The following is a 19,147-nucleotide window of genomic DNA, read 5'->3' as shown; positions in this document are numbered from 1 at the left end:
CCTGTCATATGGCAATCCCAAATCCCTTTCAACAAAAAGCTCAATCATCATGTGAAATTGTACACCCTCACCTCTCCGTCCTCGCCACCACTACACATTCTCGAATCACTCAGCCCAATGCATGTCACTGGTCCTGCGTGTCCTGTGAACGTCCGCTCACACTTCCCCGTTCGAGGATCCCACACCTTCACCATCCTGTCTTCTGCCCCAGACACAATCCTCAGAGTATCTGCCGCCACAGCCCAGACACCCTCGACGTGTCCGAAGAATTTGCGGATACAGCGACCCGAGTGGACATCCCATAGACGGATGGTGGAATCCAACGCCGAAGTCAGCATGTAATGGGGTGGGTGGGGACGATCAGGCTGAGAGGTGAAGAGGTTGTTGATACCAATGTCCCTGAATGAGACAATGGGAAACCCGCCATTCTCGTCCATGACTGTGGTCGAACTGTCGGGCGACCCAGGATCCGACACCTGCTCTTCGTCGTCTTCTTGTACGTCGGTACCGGGTTCAAATTCGGCCGGGAGGGGGAGAACCTGCTGAACCTGACCCACGTGCCCTTCAAAAGTGTGGATGCATTTCTTCGTGTCCAGGTCCCATAGTTTCACCGTGCAGTCATCGGACGCGGTGAAAATGGTGCGGGATGCCGAATCGATTTGGACCGAGTTGACCCAATCTGTGTGGCCCCGAAGGGTGAAGACTGACCGGTCCTGGAAATTCCACACCCGGGCTGTGTGGTCGACAGAGCCCGAAACCAAGATGTTGGAGTCAAAGTGAAGCGCAATCACTCCTTCGGTGTGGCCATTGTATGTCGAGATACATTCGCCTGTCCGCCAGTTCCAGACCTTCAGTGTCTTGTCCAGGCTGCCACTGATGAGCTTGTTGTCATCGAACTGCAGACAACGGATGCCCATGGTATGACCAGTCAGTGTCCTGAGCTCTTTGCCGGTGTCCAGATCCCAGATTTTGATCGTAGCATCATATGACCCCGTTGCGAGGATGTTGTCGTAAAATTGGAGGGCCATCACCCCATTCGTGTGGCCCTTGAGAATCTTGATACTGCATCGGCCGTACTTCCAATTGGTGCCCACCTTGAATCTGTCCTTGTACACATCTTTCCAAGGTCTGGTTTTCCGAAAGTATTCGCTATCACTCGTCCCAAGTGGCGGACGGCGGGCAGCCACAGGCGAGAGTCGTCCGTCTGACGAGGAGTCGTGGTGGCTGTCGGTGTCTGATATCTCAACACTCTGCGACGAAGTAGGTACGTTGGCGTCAAAGGAAAGGTTGCTTGCCGCACGCAACTCAATCTGCCTCTTGGTGGCACGCAACATCTTCCTCTCCAACAGGGGTAAACCCCATCCACACTTGGTACACTTTCGATCAATGTGCTGCTCGCACATACGATGCCAGACTACATCGTCATCCGCCAGTTGTCTCCACTTCCTCGATACCTGTGCAGCCTTGCAAAGAGATGTTGTGTCGAGAAAAGAGAGGATGCGAAAGGCGACCTCGGATGGTAGAGCAGAAAGGAAGTCGATCCGAATGAGTTCTCGCACATTGGCTGACAGGAAAGAGAGCTGTGGGAAGCAGCACTGGGCAAGAATACCCTGGAGCATGAGGTTTCGATGTTTGGAGGGCGCGGCAGAGAACAAGGACCACATCTGCACGATCCCCTGTCGATCTTCCTGTGACAGTGTGTCCAATTCTTTCTGCAGTTTGTCCATCGATGGCTCGTCTGCTTGACGCCGGCACAACATGTCAGGTCGATGTCGATAGCAAAACTTGGAATTGGGGTCTTTCATAGGGTCGTAGTGCTGAGTCGCAGGTCTGCCAACCTTGCCCAAGGGCGCATATTGCGAAGGGATGTGCTTTGCCAGAAATTGGGCGACATTCTGGTCAGCATGTTTGGCGGTCGAGGCAATCGTGATGCTCTTGTCTTTTGTGGCGGCATGTCTTTCGTCGTCTTCAGATGGGTTCATTCGAAGTCTCTTGCGGGCCGGTTCCTCCCATTCTGAGTCCGCCAGACCCTGCCTCCGGTGCTGGTCGAGTAGATCAAACGGCATGACGAGGTTTTTTTTAGAGAAATAGCCAAAGGAATTTCACATCTCGTCTGGCAGAGAGTCTCAGATCTCTCTGCTCGTGCGACACGAGGAAAGGAATTTGCAGGTGACTACTCCGAGATCCGACTGGTGTGGGGGATGCCAGCGAGTAAAGTAGACTGCGCTCATGGGAGAAATGACAAAGTAGGGGGGAGGCGCACAGCGAGGGGAGTCGTAAGCAAGAGGATTGCTCGTCAGAAGGGTCAGAATGGTGCAAGATGGCGAAATGCGGTGCTTGGGTTTCGCAAAGCTTCCGAACCTGAAGAGGATGAGAGAATCTGGAGACAGGCGAATATCATCACCGACACCCGGGTTTTTTCGAGAACCGACAAGCGGCCGCAGGCGGTAGTAGTGATGGATCGAAACGAGCGGCGGAAAGGCTGTTAGCGGGGTCTGAGATGGTCAAGTGCGTCGAGTTTGGTGCTCATTCGGAGGCATTTGGGCGCCCAGATTGGCGTGCGCAAGGGCCTAATGACCTAAAGTCCCGGGGGAGGCGGTAGTGACCGGAGGGCTGGAGCCCAGGCTCGCCCTTGGGTCGCCTAGAGCCAATTGAGCCACTGAGGACACTTTCTTTTGCAGGCCAAGTCCCAGTCCGGGCTGCACTCACAATATTTGCCTGCGATGGCGTTATCGCACGCCATTCCCACCATCGAAATCATCATCGCTTGAGTCACCGATTTCATCCACGAGTCCTTGTTCCTGCAGCGCCCATCGGGCTCAGCTGAGAGTTTCAATTTCCAAGCTGGTCAGTCTCACATCTCGGAACCTTCCTTGTGCACAACGGCAAGCCTTCATCCGGGCAGGAGAAGAAGAAGCCACTCCGAGTAATACTAGAGGCCAAGGCATGGCCGTGCATGGCTTACAAGATACAGACAAGCACGGACTCCAGGTTCCGTATTCATTACCCCACAGTAACCAGGGGTTCATTTTGCCTGGGGTGTGAGTTAGTCTCTTTTCCAGGATATACGGCACAGATGGCGCAGCACAACAATTTCGTCGTTGAATGTATCCAACAACTCTGACCAGTTGTAATTGTCGACCTTGTCCTCACCGCTCCTCACACACAGACAGGCGGACAGACGGACAGAGAGAGCGAGCAAACTGCTCATATTTTTGTGAAGCCAAAAGATGAAATAAGCAATGTCCTCACTTGACCCTGTCATGGCGCAATCGCCTCACCGTACAGCCTCAGTTCGATCCTCTCCTTCGCAGTCTGCGCATGCCTCCAGTCCTCCGCTGGCATCTGTTGAGACTCTCGTGTCATACCTAGTGGCCGCTAAGCGGTCCCTCGGCAGTATCCATCTCGTCCACCGAGCCACCACCATCCTCACTGAAGCACGCGCCTCGATCGAAGCTACCACTGCCCTCCTCGCGAAAGCCACATACCTTCGTCGTTCCTTGGCATCTCAATTGAAGATTCTACGTGGTGTCCAGCTGGAACTAGAGACCGCTGCCCAAGGCATTCAGCATGAATTTCAGGCCGTGATCAAAGAGTTGGACGAGACCGGTGCAAGGCTGATACAATCCATAGATCTCTTAAAGCAGACGAGAATCGAAAATGCCTTTAAACCCTCGACCGAGGGCGAGTTGGATGAGGGCCAAGGTAAGGAGACCTTGCACGATTTTGTGGATGACAACGGTGTCGAAACAATCAAACAAGCCATGGAGATTGCCATAGACAATGTACAACATGCCCAAAATGAGATGGGGCAGTCTATACAAACATTGGAGGATGACCTCCAATCCATTAACGAAGTCCTCAATGGGCGAGGAGACCTTTCTAGCACAGACAGTGACCTACAGCAGCCGACCACAATTGCCGGCACTCTCACAACATTAGAGAACCACGCCCGAATAATGGCAGAGGAGCTAGAAAGTCTGGTCAAGCACTTTGATCTCTGCGTTACGGCCATCAAACACACTGAAGGAGGCGGCGAAGCGTTATTCCAGACCATGAATACCGGCGAAGGAGTTGACCTTCCGGACACGGTTGGTCTAGGCATGGACGACCTTCGCGCACCAGCACAACCCATGAACGAAGAAGAACGCCTAGAGATGCTACAGGTGCTCGAGAACGATGCTCAGGAGGTTGACGAGGTAGTCATGGAACTCCAAGATCGCAGTGCCGAAATGGAAGCCCACCTGGACAGGATCCATCAATGGTGCGAACGGCAGGAAAATGCCTACGCAGATGTGGCTACGGCATTCAAGCTCCTCGAAAAGATCTCGGGGCGGTTATCTGGGTATGTGGCCGAGATAGCGCGGCAAGCTCTGAAATGGAATGAAGAAAAGGCCAAGATTGAAGACGGCATCGGCGGGATGGAGGAGTTGTGCGAGTACTACGCCAACTTCCTCCACGCTTATGACGGCCTTATAGTCGAGGTCGCCCGACGTAGGACCGTCAAGAAACAGATGGAGAGAGTGGTGGCGGAGGCGCATGCTCAATTGGAGCAAATGTACGACTCGGATCAGCAGTTGAGGCTCGAGTTCAAGAACGACCTGGGCGAATATTTGCCGAGTGACATCTGGAGTGGCGTCAACACGCTGCCGCCCAGATATTCCATCTCAAGGATCGACGAGGAAGAGGCTGGCAGTGTACCTGAGCTTCCGAGACGGACGGTGGAAGAGGCTTTGAGAAGGCTCAAGTCTGGCAGAGGTGGAGGGATCGCACGATGACTACACAGGTTGTCTAGATTCTGGAGACGTTTCTTGGACACCACGGTAAGTAAGAACTTGTATCTCCTCAACCCCAGATTCCACAGCACAATACAACATGACGACACCGGAAAACACAACACTTGATATGAATCGCGATGGACTGGGACGAGCGTGGCACGATGGTTGTACTTGGTTCACCTCCTCAACCTCTCACTTCCTCGCCCAGCCGGATTATGATATTCAAAGAGAGCACTGAACGCTTGCTTGATTCGGTGTCTTCCGTCACCCTTTATACTGGAGGAATCGGGGAGCTGACTTGTGTGCAAAGGTCTAGGTAGCATCGACACCACTTGGTCGACATTCTCGGTCACGCTCTCCAGAAGCTGGCGTACCCTTTTGCAAGCACCCGCTATCATGTATGGCATCGAGAAGAGTGCGCTCCAACAGGCCGAGTTGTAAGCACGTCAGCACAGATGCTCCCTCCTTGGAGAGGACATTGTGCCTTGCTCATCTGATGTTATCAAGATGCTCGTTCAGGACATTCTGTACCTGGGCAGTATTGTACCACCAGGACTCGCCCTGCTCTGCCATTCCATGTTCCCTCCTTTCCTGCTCCATCTCGCCCTTGCCGGCACAATGATATTGCCAGAAGTATAGGACGCTAGCCGTCCCCCCCAATACGAGAAGCAAGCCTCTTCATGGTCTCCTGATAGTGGGATGGTCCACTGTTAGACTTGTTTCTACCTACCTGGAGCTGATCTAAGGGAGAAGAGAGGGGGCACCCGTGGATTGATTTCTTCGAGGAGCTTGGCTGTATCAAAACAGGTATGCTAACGGGCTATATGATTGGAGAGAAAAGGAGCAGGCTTCGCTACATGCAGTGTGGGCCAAAATATCTTGGATTGAGTGCTATGGACATACGAAGAAGTATGTATGTCGACGATGAGGACAACCAAAACTTTGTCAATGCTTACCCCGGCGCGCCGAGTCCTTGACCAGCTTCTTCTTGGTGGCCTTGGGGATCTTCTGGCTCCGCTTCTCGCGCTTCTCCTCCTTGACCTTTTGTTTGTGTTGCCGTTTGGCATCCTTGTCCTGGAACCGCTTGCCGCGCGGGCGACCTGGCGAGGATCTCGACGAGGCCGAATCTGACGCGTCTTCGGAGCCCTCGCCGTTGGATGCGGCCGAGGTGTCCGAAGCGTCGGAGCGGAGAGCGGCGCCGCCTTCTTCGTCGAGATCTTCTTCTTGTGCATGTTGTTTTCCGTCATTTCTCTCGAGATCGTCTTGGTCTTGACCTTCGGTCGAAGAAGAAAGGTGGTTCTTGTCGACGCTCTGGGAGGGGATGAAAGTCGACTCTACCGCTGGTGCGTCTTCGCTTCGCAGTGGCGCCAGCAGATTCTTGTACACTAGTGCATCTCGTCCCTGCGTCTGCAGCGTCTCCGCATCCTTCTCTGCGTCGTACACCTCGTCCAGCGTTTGCGGTATGTACTGCTTGCGGAAGACCTCGTTTTCCACCTCGTCCTCTTCCTTGTCGTCTTCAGACCGCTCCGCCATCAATTTGTCAAGGTCTTTCCGTTCCTCCTCGATCTCGAGCCCCTGGCCGCTGGCAGCGGGGGCTTTTGTGATGTAATCGTACGTCTTCCGCTCCGCCAGGACGTTGACGCCCTTGCGGCGGAAGAAGTCGGTGACGTTCTTGATGTCCATACGCAAAAAGTCGAGACTGCGTGGGTGGTCGCCCTCGACGCTCTGGCTCACGTCGATAATGTACGGCTTGTTCTCGTAGTACAGGATGTTGTACTCGCTCAAGTCGGCGTGGACGAGTTTGCAGATCTGTAGCATGATGCGCATGTATGCCACGACGTCGATGTAGATGGCGCGCCACCTGGCGCCGTCGTCTTCGTCCTCAAACTCCACATCCTTCAGACGAGGGGCCGCTTTGCCCTTTTTCCCGTTCCCGATGAAGTTCATTCCCAGGACGTGCCGATGAAGATAAAGCGGTTCGGGGCAAGGGATGCCCGCGGCATGGATCCTCTTGAGGTTTCGCATTTCCTTCTCCGCCCACATCTTCACCATGGCCCGGTTGTCCCGAGTCCTGTATCCCTTGCGGAAACGGAACTCACCTGTCACATACTTTTCGCGGTCCTTGAATACCAAAATGGCCGTTTTGTACACCTTGATGGCGACGTGGGTGTCTTCCTGCGAGCCGTCTTCGGACTCGGCCACGGCGTGGTAGACGTTTGCTTCCTTTCCGGTGGAAATGGTGCCGTGGATCTCGGAGACGATGCCCTTCTGGATCATAGAGAAGAGGATCATCCGCGTTTTGGGATCGAGGACTTGTTCGGCCGTTGCACGCTCGCTTTTGTCCTTGTCCTTGTTGCGACGGCCATCCTCGTCCGGGGCCACGTCAGAAAACACGAGATCCTTCATGTCGCGGTATAGATTGCTGACAGAACCTTGAGATGGCTTTTGCTGGGGGTTTGCTTTGGGATACTGCCAAGCGGGGATCTTGGGGTCTGAAGCGGCTTCATTGAGGCGCCGTCGTCTGTTATATGACTTTGTCAGGTCGGCCGGATTAGACGTGGCAAGGTCCTCAGGGTCGAGGACCTGGTCGCGGTCCACTTCTTCGTCGTAGAGGTCCTCCAGCTCATCCTCGTCCTCCTCGCCGTCTGCATCTTCCACTTCGTCGTCGTCATCTTCCTGAATAAATTGGCCTAGGGCTATTCTTCTCCGGGGAGGTGCTGTATCGGCATTTACATAGCCATGATTTGGTACGTATGTGTGCGAGGGAGCGATTCCATCCGCAATTCCTTTGGAAGTGTCGGTTGACATTGCGGCAGGGTATTCATCAGACAGTGGCGGGAGGCGAGACACAGTGTTTGTCAGGGAAAGAGTAAAATATGCAAGTCACTTGTTGCCACACAGAAAATGAAAGTGGCACTTGAAATGCGTCATTTGAACTGCATTTTTATGCCAAGAATACTTGACCGTAGTGATTGATATCAATACGGCAGATCATTACTGCAACTGCGGCAACATCATTTCCCTTCGAGTCTCTACTCATCCATTGTCCACTGCCACTCCATCTGTGTTACTTGGACACTATATTCTTTGCCTGCGACATTCTCACGCCCGGGGAAAAGAGGCTCTTCAGGCACCACCAAATTCCTGCTCTTCTTTGGCCGGAGGAATGTACCAGTCCGAGTCAACCACCAGCTTGACCCGGTGTAGATCCTTGGCCATGATTTTGTCCTTGTCTGCTAAGTACACCTCGACCTTTCTGGAGCAGTCAATATACCTGCCAGACATGAAATCCAGTTGTCCACTGGACAGCAGGACCACATAGCCCGCTGGCATCTGCGGCGTGTCCCAGGTAACATCCTTGAAGAAATTGACGGCGATATTGGCTGACTTGTCCTCTCCAGGTAGGCTTTTGGACACATAGCTGCCCTCCTTGATGTTTCCCTCAGATGCCTCCTTGAAGTCAGTGAAGAATCGAGTCGGAATGGCACCCGGGTGGATGGCGAACGTCCTGATGCCGTGGTCTTTGTTCTCGTGATGGAGAATTTCCGCCAGACGTACCAGGCCCAGTTTACCCAGGGCATAGCTGCCCATGCCGTTGCTCACATGAGCGCCAGCACTTGAAGTGAAGATGATTCTTCCACTCTTCTCTCGCCGCATGATCGGAAGTGCTGCTCGAGCAAAGTTGAAGCCTCCTTGCAGGGACACTGCCAGGGTATCCCACCACACAGTGGGATCTGACTCCCAGGTCGCCAGCCATTGTGGTGGACGGCCTGCATTCGCGAAGACCACGTCAATGTGCCCAAATTCGCGGTCGATATCGTTGATGAATTGCTGCACTTTGGCATAGTCTTTGACGTCGAAAGCTGCGGTCTTGGTTAAAAGCTGTGGGTTGATCTTTTTACATATGCTGGCTGTCTCATCGACCTCGCGCAGCTCCAGTGCCATCAAGCTTAGCGACTTGGCTGCAGTATGAGCAAAGAACTCAGCAGTGGCTCTTCCGATGCCGCGGCCAGCACCAGCAATCACCACGTGCTTGTCTTTGAATGCAGCGGCCAGTTGGCGATTCTGTCTCGGGTCGGTCGCAGGTTGGCAATCATGTTGGTCTCCAAGAAATCTTTCGACCATAGGTTCACTTGGTTCGCCCATGGTGACTGAAGGTGTATGGCTACGACGTCTGTCTACTACTGGCTACAATCAGAAGACAACAAGTGCTGGGGAGAGGACATTATCATCTGGCCACACCAGATGTCCCCCACATGTTGCCAGGACTGCTGCTAACCTAAGTGGAGTAGGTACATTTGCCGTTTCCCATCTGATCGGCAAAAAACCTTGCACGCCCTCGTCAATCGTAGGTCAAAGATGGGTCAAGATGGGTCAGGGAATGGGAGCGACTGTGGGGAAGATGTTTGTGGGGTTCTTGGAGACATAAGAAGGTGGGTTCACGGGTAAGGACCATACAACACATTGTCCAGACAATCGTCCCAGCTCTGTTTGGAGTTTCTTTGCCCTCGGTTCGAATACTTCACAATCCCAAGATGGGTTCAATTGGGCTCTCAAAAGCCGAGCATCATCGGGTCATTATCGTTGGTGCTGGCCCGGTCGGGCTAACGACCGCAACCAATTTAGCAAGGCTTGGGATCCCTGTCTTGGTCCTCGAGAGGAATCACCAGGTCGATCAATCTCCCCGGGCGGCATCGTATCAACCATGTGCGCAGGCCGAACTGCTCGAGACAGGTACCCTAGACGACGTCAGAAAGGAGTCTGTCATCAATGATGTGGTATCATTCTGGATCAAAGGCAAAAAGGTGGCGCATGTGGAGAAGCGAGAAGGAGGCAGCCTCTTCCCTTCTGGCATCAATTGTCCTCAGCCGAGACTGGCCGCCATACTCCTGCGCCATCTCACCACCAAATATAACTCGGAAGTGCGGTTCAATCAGAAAGTCATTGAGGTCTCTCAAGACGAGAAACAAAGTCTGGTTTCTTTGACCGCCGTGGATCCAACTACCAACCAAGAAACTCTATATACCTGCGACTGGCTGATAGGGGCGGATGGGGCAGGCTCGAGCGTGCGCAAACTGTCCCATATCCCCTTTGAAGGGTTCTCCTGGCCGAAAGAAGATTTCGTGGCTACGAATGTGCGATTTGATTTCTTTAAACATGGATTTGACACCGCAAACCTGATCTTGGATCCGGTACATTGGGCTGTCGTCACAATCCTCGACGACACAGGACTATGGCGCGTGGCATTTGGGGTCAGAGCGGGCTTGACCAACGAGGAGATACGAGCCGAGCTTGACGAGCACTATAAGCACATCTTCCCAGTGTGGCCCGTCGAGTATGAGCTGGTACAGTTGAACAAGTACAAGCCGCATCAGAGATGTGCACAGACTTTCAGACTGGGCCGGATATTGCTGGCCGGTGATGCTGCGCATGTGAGTAGTTCGACTCCGACTGTTTGTTACCCAAACGTTCTACTAACACACATTCTAGAGCAATAACCCCATTGGTGGCCTAGGCTTGACGACGGGTCTCTTGGATGCTGGACCTCTGGGCCGTGCGCTCGGCGCTGTCATCAACGGCACAGCGCCCGAGTCGCTCCTCGATACGTGGGCCAAAGCTCGCCGAGATAAATGGCTGAACTTCACCAACGAGTTTTCCATCGAGAACAAACGCATGTGCCAATTGGGGGGATACAGCGACGATCCTCTCGGGATCTGGGAGATTGACGACGTGGCCAAGGAGCACAAGATGGAGCAGTGGTTAGCCATGGCTACGCCGGAGAAGAAGGAAGCCGACGCGAGGATGTACAAGGCTCTCGAGGATCCACAGGCGCAGCTGGTCAGTCGGATGAAGCAGTGGGAGATTACCATGGATCCCATGTGGATGGCGCAGTACGAGGATCCGGAGCTGGTCAAGTACAGAGTTTCGCTGAGGCCTGCGGTGCTGTCGACGCCCGAGGCTGCGACATGAAGGAGAGCTGGACAGAACCGTGGGCTTTGCACAGAATTTATCCCAGGCCGTGTATATAGACTGAAGGGAGACCAAGGGGAGCGATGACTGGACGAGGCGGTCTTTCTTGGCCTGACCGAAGAGAGTTGGATGAGCTCCATTTCTTACAGACCACATGAAGATACCTCCCAACGGCCAGCCAAAAGCACGCCTCTTAATATTAGTTGTTGGGTACATTTCATTTTTGTTTTTGCCCAATCCGATCCGATAGCCAGCCAGCCGGCCAGCACTCCTGACTGGGGCTTAGGAACTCCTCCGTGATTGAAATCAGTGACAATCCATGCGAGCTTGGACCCATCAAAGCCATGCATGCGTGCATGTGGCTACACCTTTGCGGCAACAGGGACACCAACGCCAGCGACACCGGCCGCCGCGGCGGCTGCGGCGGTGGCAGCAGCAGCGGGGGAAAGTTCGGCTGTTTGTGACGACAACGACAGCGACGACGACGCGGCAGCAGGAGCAGCAGTAGCAGTAGCAGTTGTCGGTGTAGTTGTACTTGTCGCCATCGCAGCCTTGTTCTTGTCGCTCGGATCGTCGTACGGCGTGGCGTCCATGATCTTCCACATCTGGGCCGCGTGCAGCGCGTCGTCGGGCATCTTGCGCGGGATCGACGTGCTTTTGTGGCCGTCGCTGATGAACATGACACTCTTGCCCTGTATTATTGCCAGGTCCAGGCCCGCCCGGCCCCCTTCCAGCGAAGGGGGAGGGAGGTGGACGGCGACGTTAGTCGTGCTGAGCTGGAGTGCATGGTGGATCATGTATCTCATGTAGGGTGTATATGGTGCGTGTAGGGGAAAGGAAACGGGTAAGGAATGTGTCAGGACTGTAAAACTCACCAGACCCAATGTCAATTCGATAGATGAATCGACCATTGTCGGCGTATACTCCTTCAACTTGACCGCCGGCAAGGAAGTGTCCGCTGTCGCCGTCTTGTTGGCGTCTGCGTCCGTCCCCTTCCTCCTCTTCCTGTTCTTCTGATCCCCTCGAATCGCCCGCAGAATGTTCTCCGCGACCAGGAACCCTTGCATCGTGGCCGGGCGGCCCATCTTCGGACCGGGCAGGTCGATCACGTCGCCCAGGGCGAATATGTTGCGGGGCGCGTCTCGGATCTGCAGCGTCTTTTCTACCAGGATCGAGCCCGACGGGGACACAGACTTTGGGGAGAAGCTCTTCAGGAGCGCCGAGTTGGCCGCTTGCCCTGTGCATCGGATCTGGTGGACTTTGGTCAGCGAGGAACGTGTCGAACGCAGATTGATGGGGTAGGACGGCGAGAGAGGGTTAGGGTTACGAGAGAATACTTACCACTAGATCACACTGGATGACATTGCCGCTGCGAAGCTTGATCTGCTTGGAATCATCCCCCTCCAACCCCGCGATCACCCGGTCCCCCAGGTACAGCTTGATGCCGAGCTCTTCGAGCGCCTTCTTCGCAATGTCGTGGAGTTCGGCCCCGAAGTTGTTGAGCAGGTTGTCGCGGGAATGCACCAGCGTGACGCTTTTCTGCGGATACTTGCTCTTGATGTCTGAGGCGACTTCGACGCCCGCGGCACCACCGCCCACGATGACAATGTCCTTGGAGGCCACGATGCGCTGCTGCTCCTCCTGGAAGAATCTCACACAGTTCGCCTTGTCGTCGCCGTCCCCGTCCTTGTCGAGCCTCGCCGGATACCGCGATCGCGATCCGGTCGCCACGGCGAGATAGTCGTACGCAATCTCTGTTCCGTCCTGCAGAATGACCTTGCCGGGTTCGATGGCGATGACAGAGCCCTGCTTGAACACGTACGCTCCGACAGGAACGTTGCGTGGGCCCTGGTCCGGATACGGGATGATGGCATTGTGCTCCTGGCCCGCGAGGACCGTGGCGCGAGGGAAATTCCACGTAAAGTGGAAATGGGAATGTTTATCGATCAAGACTACTCTGTACCCCGTGGGAAGGGACTCGGCGAGTCGCTTGGCAAGAAAATACCCAGCGAAGGAGCCGCCTATGATCACGACGTTGCGCGGGTCAGGCACAGATTTGTACCTCAATCGGTGGATATATGTGGATATATAGATACATAATCTCTCAAAAGAGGCAGATAAACCGAAGCCAAGCAGTTTGATATAGAGAAAGGCTTTGGTAAACATCTTGAAGGGAGAGAAAAGATTGGAGACAGAGGACGAGGCAGAGAAGGGAAAGGGGCGGGTGATGATCTTATCAGATAAAAATCAGATTGGAAAACAAACGAGATTCATCGTCATCCCAGCTTTGGCTCCTCGGAATCCGCGGTGTTTCCGTGGAGGTGGGGAGGAGGCGCCGATGTCGGCTGAAACTCGCTTGAATATAGTGTGTCTCGGCCTTTGACAAGGGTATACGAGTCCCCGTATATCCGCCAAGTAGTATGAAGATCGGTTCAGGGGATGTGCTCCGCAAAGTGGCATTGCCCAAGGCTGCCGAGACTATGGCTCGAGAAGTCCCTTGTGCGACGTCACTGGCGGCTTCGCAGCCTTCAGATAGCGGATGCTCTCCCTGGTCTGCTGGAAGTGAACAGTGCCGTACCGGAGCAGCTCGGCAAAAGTACCTGCCTGGTGATCCTTGTCCTCGTTGCCTGGCTCCTCCCAAAGGACACCAGCTGCCGGCGTCTTGGTCAGGTTCTTTCCATGGGTGATTTTCTGCAAGCTCGACTCTGTCAGAAGCCGCCAGACCAGCTTGTACGCCGTCTTGTATTCCTCAGAGTCTGTTGGCGCGTCAAGTGGGGTGGCCAGGGCGTTGAACAGGATCGGTCCGCCAAAGCCGATCGTGGCTTCAGCACCCCAGTCTTCTAGCAGCACGTCGAAGACGAGAACCTTGTTCAGCCAGTACTCGGTCGCGTTGAAGCCATCTCGTGCATTCTCCAGCATGCACAGTCTTTGCCAGGACAAAACCTGGCTGATGTATTCCATTACCGTCTGGGGCTCCACCGCGAAGTCCCATCCGAAATTCGCTTGTTCTGCCGCCTCAAAAGTGTGAGTCAATGCGAAAGCGACCAGGGGATGTTGGATCAAGCCTTCGTGATTTTGGCGGTCCTTCCACAGATGAATGAAGAGGTCGTGCCTACAAGCGTTGTTGTTAGCCCGCGCCCGGCAGATCTTACATGTCACATACCAGCATTTGATGAAAGGGTCGCCCTTCCGACTCGCGACGAAATGGTTGGCAATGGTTGTTCCATACATGATTGGGACACAGACTTCGAAAGGTGAGTTGGGATCGGCTAATTGATTCCAGCATATCCTGTCAAGATCACGTATCAAGATGTTCCCAGTGTCCATGTAGACTCCTCCATGAGAATACAGGCATGCTCCTCGCAGGAAGTCGGAGCTATGAGGCCCAGCATATACCCCGGTCATCGTGCTAGTAACGAATGCTTGCGGGAGGAGATCGGCCGAGATATATTTGAGGGCGTTATTGGGAGAGTCTGGTACGGAGTCGAGGATACGGAGGGTCCACGAGGGCGAACAGAGCCGGACCCAATCGACAACATTACGCTGGCACCATCCAGGCATCGCCCGAAGACCCTTATCCCAGAAGGCCCAGATATTCTTTTCAGACCTGACAGGCTTGTACTCCTCTAACGAAGCCAGGATTTCTTCGTCAGAGCGCTGATCAACATGGTCGACATAGCGCAGCTGGGCCTCAAATTCTGTGGGTATCTCAAATTTCGTCGTAGAGGCCATCATCTGGGGATTGAAAGGTGAAATGGATATTGACTTGAGCAAAAAAAATCACTTCACCTTCCGACGAGTCTGCCGTTCCATTTATACTAGCCTTGGGCTACCTCACAATCCAAGGTCTGAGATTGATTCCCTCTATGCATAAGGCTAGTCGTTGGATGCTACATGATCGAGTCGTGGAGCGCAGCAGCTCTGGGCCTGAATTGGAGGCCTGACGAACAGTTTGGGAATATATCCATTGCTGGCACCCTTCGACATCGTTTCGGGTGGATGCCTGAGTCCGAGCCAATCCGCCGGGTCAATGAGTCTCCGAGCTTTTTCGGTCTGAGTCACCAACAATCCTATCCGAGAATGGCGTCGGAGGTAACAATTCACTCAAGGGTTAGCGTGAAGCGTCACAGATTGGGCGGAGCGGCTGTGTTGATTGATGCCCCCCTGTCGCACCGCAAGGTCACACGGGGAAAAACTAAGGAGAGGGAAGTTGTTCTCCTACTTGTTTGGATGGACAAGGGTACGAGGTGCATGGAGGAGGAAATACAACCTGAACCAGGATATGGACGAGATATCTCGTACAATGTAGTGAGGCAGGTGTGCCGATCACGTGCTCATATAGTGCCAGTTTTAACAGTCAAAGACCGACTAGCCTCTTTAGGATTAGCCTCAATATACCATTGAGGAGTTCGCGAAGCGCGTGCTTGTTCCACCTGGAGCCTCGCGTCGCTTTGATGATCCAACAATCCTTCACGACTCTCAGCTCCACGGCGCTGTTGTGCGCACGCCTCTGAAAAGACACCAACGTCGACGAGAATCTCATCTGCGCATCATGCACATTAAGCAGATCACCATCCAAGGCTTCAAGAGGTAAGGACTACCCAGGTGTTGATGCAGAAACTGTTTTTAATCACTTCTTGCAGCTACAAGAACCAGACAGTTGTCAATCCCTTCTCCCCGAAACTCAACGTCGTTGTCGGTCGCAATGGCTCGGGCAAGAGCAACTTTTTCGCCGCGATTCGATTCGTTCTCAGTGATGCCTATTCACAGATGGGACGCGAAGAGCGACAGGCCCTCATTCACGAAGGGTCCGGCTCCGCTGTCATGTCCGCGTATGTGGAGATAGTGTTCGATAACACAGATGGGCGGTTCCCAACCGGAAACGATGAGCTCATACTGCGCCGTACAATCGGCCTCAAGAAAGATGAATATTCACTCGATCGCAAGAATGCGACGAAACAAGATGTCATGCAGCTCCTTGAAAACGCAGGATTCTCGCGTGCGAACCCCTACTACATCGTTCCTCAAGGTCGCATCACCAGGTTGACCAATATGAAGGACTCCGAGCGACTGGACGTCCTGAAAAGCGTCGCAGGTACACAGCAGTTTGTCGCCAAGAAGGAGGAGTCGCAGAAGATCATGAGTGACACAAGCAACAAACTGGCCGCCATTGATCAGACGTTCGAGCAGATCGAAGACCGTCTCCAAGAACTCGAGGAGGAGCAAGCAGAACTCCGAGATTTCCAGGAGAAGGACCGCGAAAAACGCGCACTTGAATACACCCTCTTCCATCGAGAGCAAGATGAAATCAACAGAGCTTTGGCAGAATTGGAAGATCGAAGAGCGGGCGGGATTGACGGGGTCGACGGGAACCAGGAACTCTACGCACAAAACGAGGACGAACTAGCCCGAATCTCCCAACAAATTCAACAGCTCAACCATCAAATCCAGGCTGCGCGGCTTGAGAAAAGACAGTACGAAGAGGAAAAGCGAGAAAAAGCGAGGGCGCGAGCCCAAGTCGAGTTGGAAGAGAGGAATCTGGTCCACGGACAAGCGGCGGCTCAACGCACCAAGCAGGAGCGTGACAAAGAGCTGAAACAAGTTCGCGCACAGATCCAGGAGATCGAGCAAGAACTGAGCACCATTATCCCGCAATTCCAGGCAGAGAAGGCAAAGGAACAAGCCGTCAAAACTCGGTTAGAGGAAGCAACCGCCACGCAACAGCGGCTCTATGCGAAGCAAGGGAGAACTGCTCGATTCAAGTCAAAGGCAGATCGGGATAGCTGGCTACAAACACAGATTGACGAAACATTCCAGTCTCTCTCCCGCTTCAAAGCGACTCGCATGCAAACCGCCGAGGGCATCGCAGACGATGAAAAGCAAATTGCCAGTCTCGAGAAGGAGATCGAAAGCCTTCAGCGGCGAGTGGGTGCACCGGACCATTCCATTGACCAAGAGATTCAAGCGGCCAACGAGAAGAAGGACGCGCTGATAGATGAGCGGAGAGCACTGTGGCGCAAGGAGGCGCAGCTTGACTCTGAATACGCAGGGGCTTTGGATGACCTGAGAAAAGCTGAACGCAACCTGTCACACATGATGGATGGCAACACCAGCCGGGGTTTAGACGCTGTTAGGCGCATCAAGGAGCAATACCGCCTGGAAGGTTGCTATGGTCCGCTTGCAGAGCTGATTGATGTCCCTCAACATCACACAGCCGTTGAAGTCACCGCAGGGGGTTCACTCTTCCATTATGTGGTGGACAACGACGACACAGCGAGCAAGGTCATGGAGATCTTGAGCAGGGAGCGCGCTGGGCGACTCACCTTCATGCCGTTGAATCGACTCAAGCCTAAAACAGCAAACTTCCCCAACGCGCAAGATGCGAGACCACTTATGTCACTCATCAATTACGACAAGAAGTTTGAGAAAGCTGTCCAACAGGTTTTTGGCAAAGCCATTATTGCACAGAACCTAAGCGTCGCAGCACAATATGCTAGAACTCACGGTTTGACCGCTGTAACCCCCGAGGGTGACCGGTCTGACAAGAAAGGCGCATTGACTGGTGGTTACCATGATGTCCGCTCTTCGAGACTCAAAGCCACGAAGGCCGTGATGGCAGCGCGTGAGAGATTCGAGGCGGTCAAGGCTGAGGGCATCGATAACAAGAAGAAGATTGAAAAGATTGACCAGACCATCACAAAGGCCATGAGCGAGGTTCAAAAACTCGAGCAAAGAAAGAACCAATCTCAAGGTAGCCAGATCTTACTCAGACAAGAGATCAAAAGCAAGACGGACATGCTACAGCGCAAAAAAGAGGATCTCGAAGCAAAACAGAAGCAAGAGGCGTCGATAGCGGCAAACGTTAAGATCCTGACGGACCAACAGTCTGCCTACCAAGCTGAGTTGGGCTCAGACTTTAAGAAAGCACTGAGTGCAGCCGAAGAGAAGCAACTAGAGAGTCTTACAATCACTATACAAAAGTTGAGGCGCGAATACAACGATCTGTCTGCGTCTAGAGCAGAGACTGAAACCAGGAAGGCTGACTTGGAAGCTCGGTTGAACTCGAGCCTGAAACCTCAGCTCGAGGCGTTACAGACCGACGAAGTGGACGAAGAGGCCGGCAGCTCTTCCCAGATACGCGCCAAGGGGGCCGAGTTGGCCCGTTTGACCAAAGAGCTCAGCTCTGTACAGACTTATCTGGATGAGCTCGAGGAGAAACTGGAGCAATCGGCGACTCAAGTCGGCGAGCTCGAGGCTGAAGCGGCCGAGATCAGGCGCAAACAAGAAGGATTGGCCAAGGCGATCGAACGTCACCAACGCCGTCTGGAGAAATCGGTCCAGAAGAAGGCTGCTCTCTTGGCCTCGAAGCAGGATACTGTGGAGAACATCCGCGAACTCGGTGCCATCCCTGAAGACTTGCGGAAGAAGTATCAGAATACTGACTCGAACGTTATTGTGAAGAAGCTCCAAAAAGCCAAAGAAGCCCTGAAGAAATACAATTCTGTCAACAAACATGCTTTTGAACACTACCGAAAATCGATGAAGCAGCGGGAAGAGCTCACTGCCAGACGAAAGGAGCTTCAGGCAGGAAGATCGTCCATAGAGAACCTGATCAAAGTTCTCGACCAGAGGAAGGACGAAGCCATCGAGCGGACCTTCAAGCAGGTTAGCAAGGCGTTTGCCGAAGTTTTTCAGAAGCTCGTCCCTGCTGGTCGAGGCCGATTGGTCATTCAGCGGAAAACCGACAAGCGACAAGCTGAAGACTCGGATGAAGACTCGGATGCTGAACGCGGGAACAAGCGCGGTGTTGAGAACTATACCGGCGTGGGTATTAGTGTTAGCTTCAACAGCAAACATGACGATCAGCAGCGGATCCAGCAGTTGAGCGGTGGTCAGAAGAGTAAGCATGTTCCCGTCTCTGGAGACGCCTCTTTACTAATCGCGTGATGTCTAGGTCTTTGCAGTCTTGCCCTCATCTTCGCCATCCAAGCCACTGACCCGGCACCGTTCTACATCTTCGACGAGATTGACGCGAACCTCGACGCACAATATCGGACCGCGGTGGCCGATCACCTTTTGTACCTTGCAAACAGGGCGGATGAGGAACCCGCAAACGGCGACGAGAGACCGCTTGGGGGGCAGTTCATCTGTACAACATTCCGACCCGAAATGCTGAGGGTGGCGGACAAGTGTTTCGGCGTGCGCTTTGGTAATAATGTGAGCACCATTAGGGAGGAGACGAAGGAAAATGCGCTGGATTTCATTGAGAGCCAGACTCAGTGATTGGGAGGACGATACTAGTATCTTGGGATTCAGGGATAGACGACGATGATGAATGACGCGCGAGGCCTTACGATATCGTTTGAGGCTGGTGATTGGGTGTAATGGTACGAGGATTG

The 19,147-nt window shown here is 53.7% G+C and overlaps 8 protein-coding genes across 8 annotated transcripts; 3 read left to right on the top strand and 5 right to left on the bottom strand.

Annotated features, from left to right (window-relative positions):
• Positions 1-47: 47 nt before the first annotated feature.
• Positions 48-2,066, bottom strand: AYO20_03986 (hypothetical protein; the record flags this gene model as incomplete). The annotated part of the gene is made up of 1 exon (XM_022642285.1): positions 48-2,066. One exon carries the CDS (start codon positions 2,064-2,066, stop codon positions 48-50), a length of 2,019 nt encoding a protein of 672 aa, XP_022501666.1.
• A 1,176-nt stretch (positions 2,067-3,242) lies between these two features.
• On the top strand, positions 3,243-4,778 carry AYO20_03985 (hypothetical protein; the record flags this gene model as incomplete). Its single annotated transcript, XM_022642284.1, has 1 exon — positions 3,243-4,778. The coding sequence occupies one exon, from the start codon at positions 3,243-3,245 to the stop codon at positions 4,776-4,778; it is 1,536 nt and encodes a 511-aa protein (XP_022501665.1).
• A 945-nt stretch (positions 4,779-5,723) lies between these two features.
• Positions 5,724-7,586, bottom strand: AYO20_03984 (hypothetical protein; the record flags this gene model as incomplete). Its single annotated transcript, XM_022642283.1, has 1 exon — positions 5,724-7,586. One exon carries the CDS (start codon positions 7,584-7,586, stop codon positions 5,724-5,726), a length of 1,863 nt encoding a protein of 620 aa, XP_022501664.1.
• A 318-nt stretch (positions 7,587-7,904) lies between these two features.
• Positions 7,905-8,924, bottom strand: AYO20_03983 (hypothetical protein; the record flags this gene model as incomplete). The annotated part of the gene is made up of 1 exon (XM_022642282.1): positions 7,905-8,924. The coding sequence occupies one exon, from the start codon at positions 8,922-8,924 to the stop codon at positions 7,905-7,907; it is 1,020 nt and encodes a 339-aa protein (XP_022501663.1).
• Positions 8,925-9,313: 389 nt separating this feature from the next.
• Positions 9,314-10,748, top strand: AYO20_03982 (hypothetical protein; the record flags this gene model as incomplete). The annotated part of the gene is made up of 2 exons (XM_022642281.1): positions 9,314-10,210; positions 10,269-10,748. 2 exons carry the CDS (start codon positions 9,314-9,316, stop codon positions 10,746-10,748), a joined length of 1,377 nt encoding a protein of 458 aa, XP_022501662.1.
• A 362-nt stretch (positions 10,749-11,110) lies between these two features.
• AYO20_03981 (hypothetical protein) lies at positions 11,111-12,914 on the bottom strand (the record flags this gene model as incomplete). Its single annotated transcript, XM_022642280.1, has 2 exons — positions 11,111-11,998; positions 12,090-12,914. The coding sequence occupies 2 exons, from the start codon at positions 12,912-12,914 to the stop codon at positions 11,111-11,113; spliced, it is 1,713 nt and encodes a 570-aa protein (XP_022501661.1).
• A 312-nt stretch (positions 12,915-13,226) lies between these two features.
• Positions 13,227-14,480, bottom strand: AYO20_03980 (hypothetical protein; the record flags this gene model as incomplete). The annotated part of the gene is made up of 2 exons (XM_022642279.1): positions 13,227-13,860; positions 13,912-14,480. The coding sequence occupies 2 exons, from the start codon at positions 14,478-14,480 to the stop codon at positions 13,227-13,229; spliced, it is 1,203 nt and encodes a 400-aa protein (XP_022501660.1).
• Positions 14,481-15,300: 820 nt separating this feature from the next.
• Positions 15,301-19,031, top strand: AYO20_03979 (hypothetical protein; the record flags this gene model as incomplete). The annotated part of the gene is made up of 3 exons (XM_022642278.1): positions 15,301-15,338; positions 15,392-18,648; positions 18,703-19,031. The coding sequence occupies 3 exons, from the start codon at positions 15,301-15,303 to the stop codon at positions 19,029-19,031; spliced, it is 3,624 nt and encodes a 1,207-aa protein (XP_022501659.1).
• Positions 19,032-19,147: the final 116 nt, after the last annotated feature.

This window comes from Fonsecaea nubica (assembly GCF_001646965.1).
Source record: "Fonsecaea nubica strain CBS 269.64 chromosome Unknown Scaff20, whole genome shotgun sequence".
NCBI lineage: Eukaryota > Fungi > Ascomycota > Eurotiomycetes > Chaetothyriales > Herpotrichiellaceae > Fonsecaea > Fonsecaea nubica.
The sequence above is the reverse complement of the archived record's forward strand: the minus strand, read 5'-3'. Positions and strand labels throughout refer to the sequence as shown.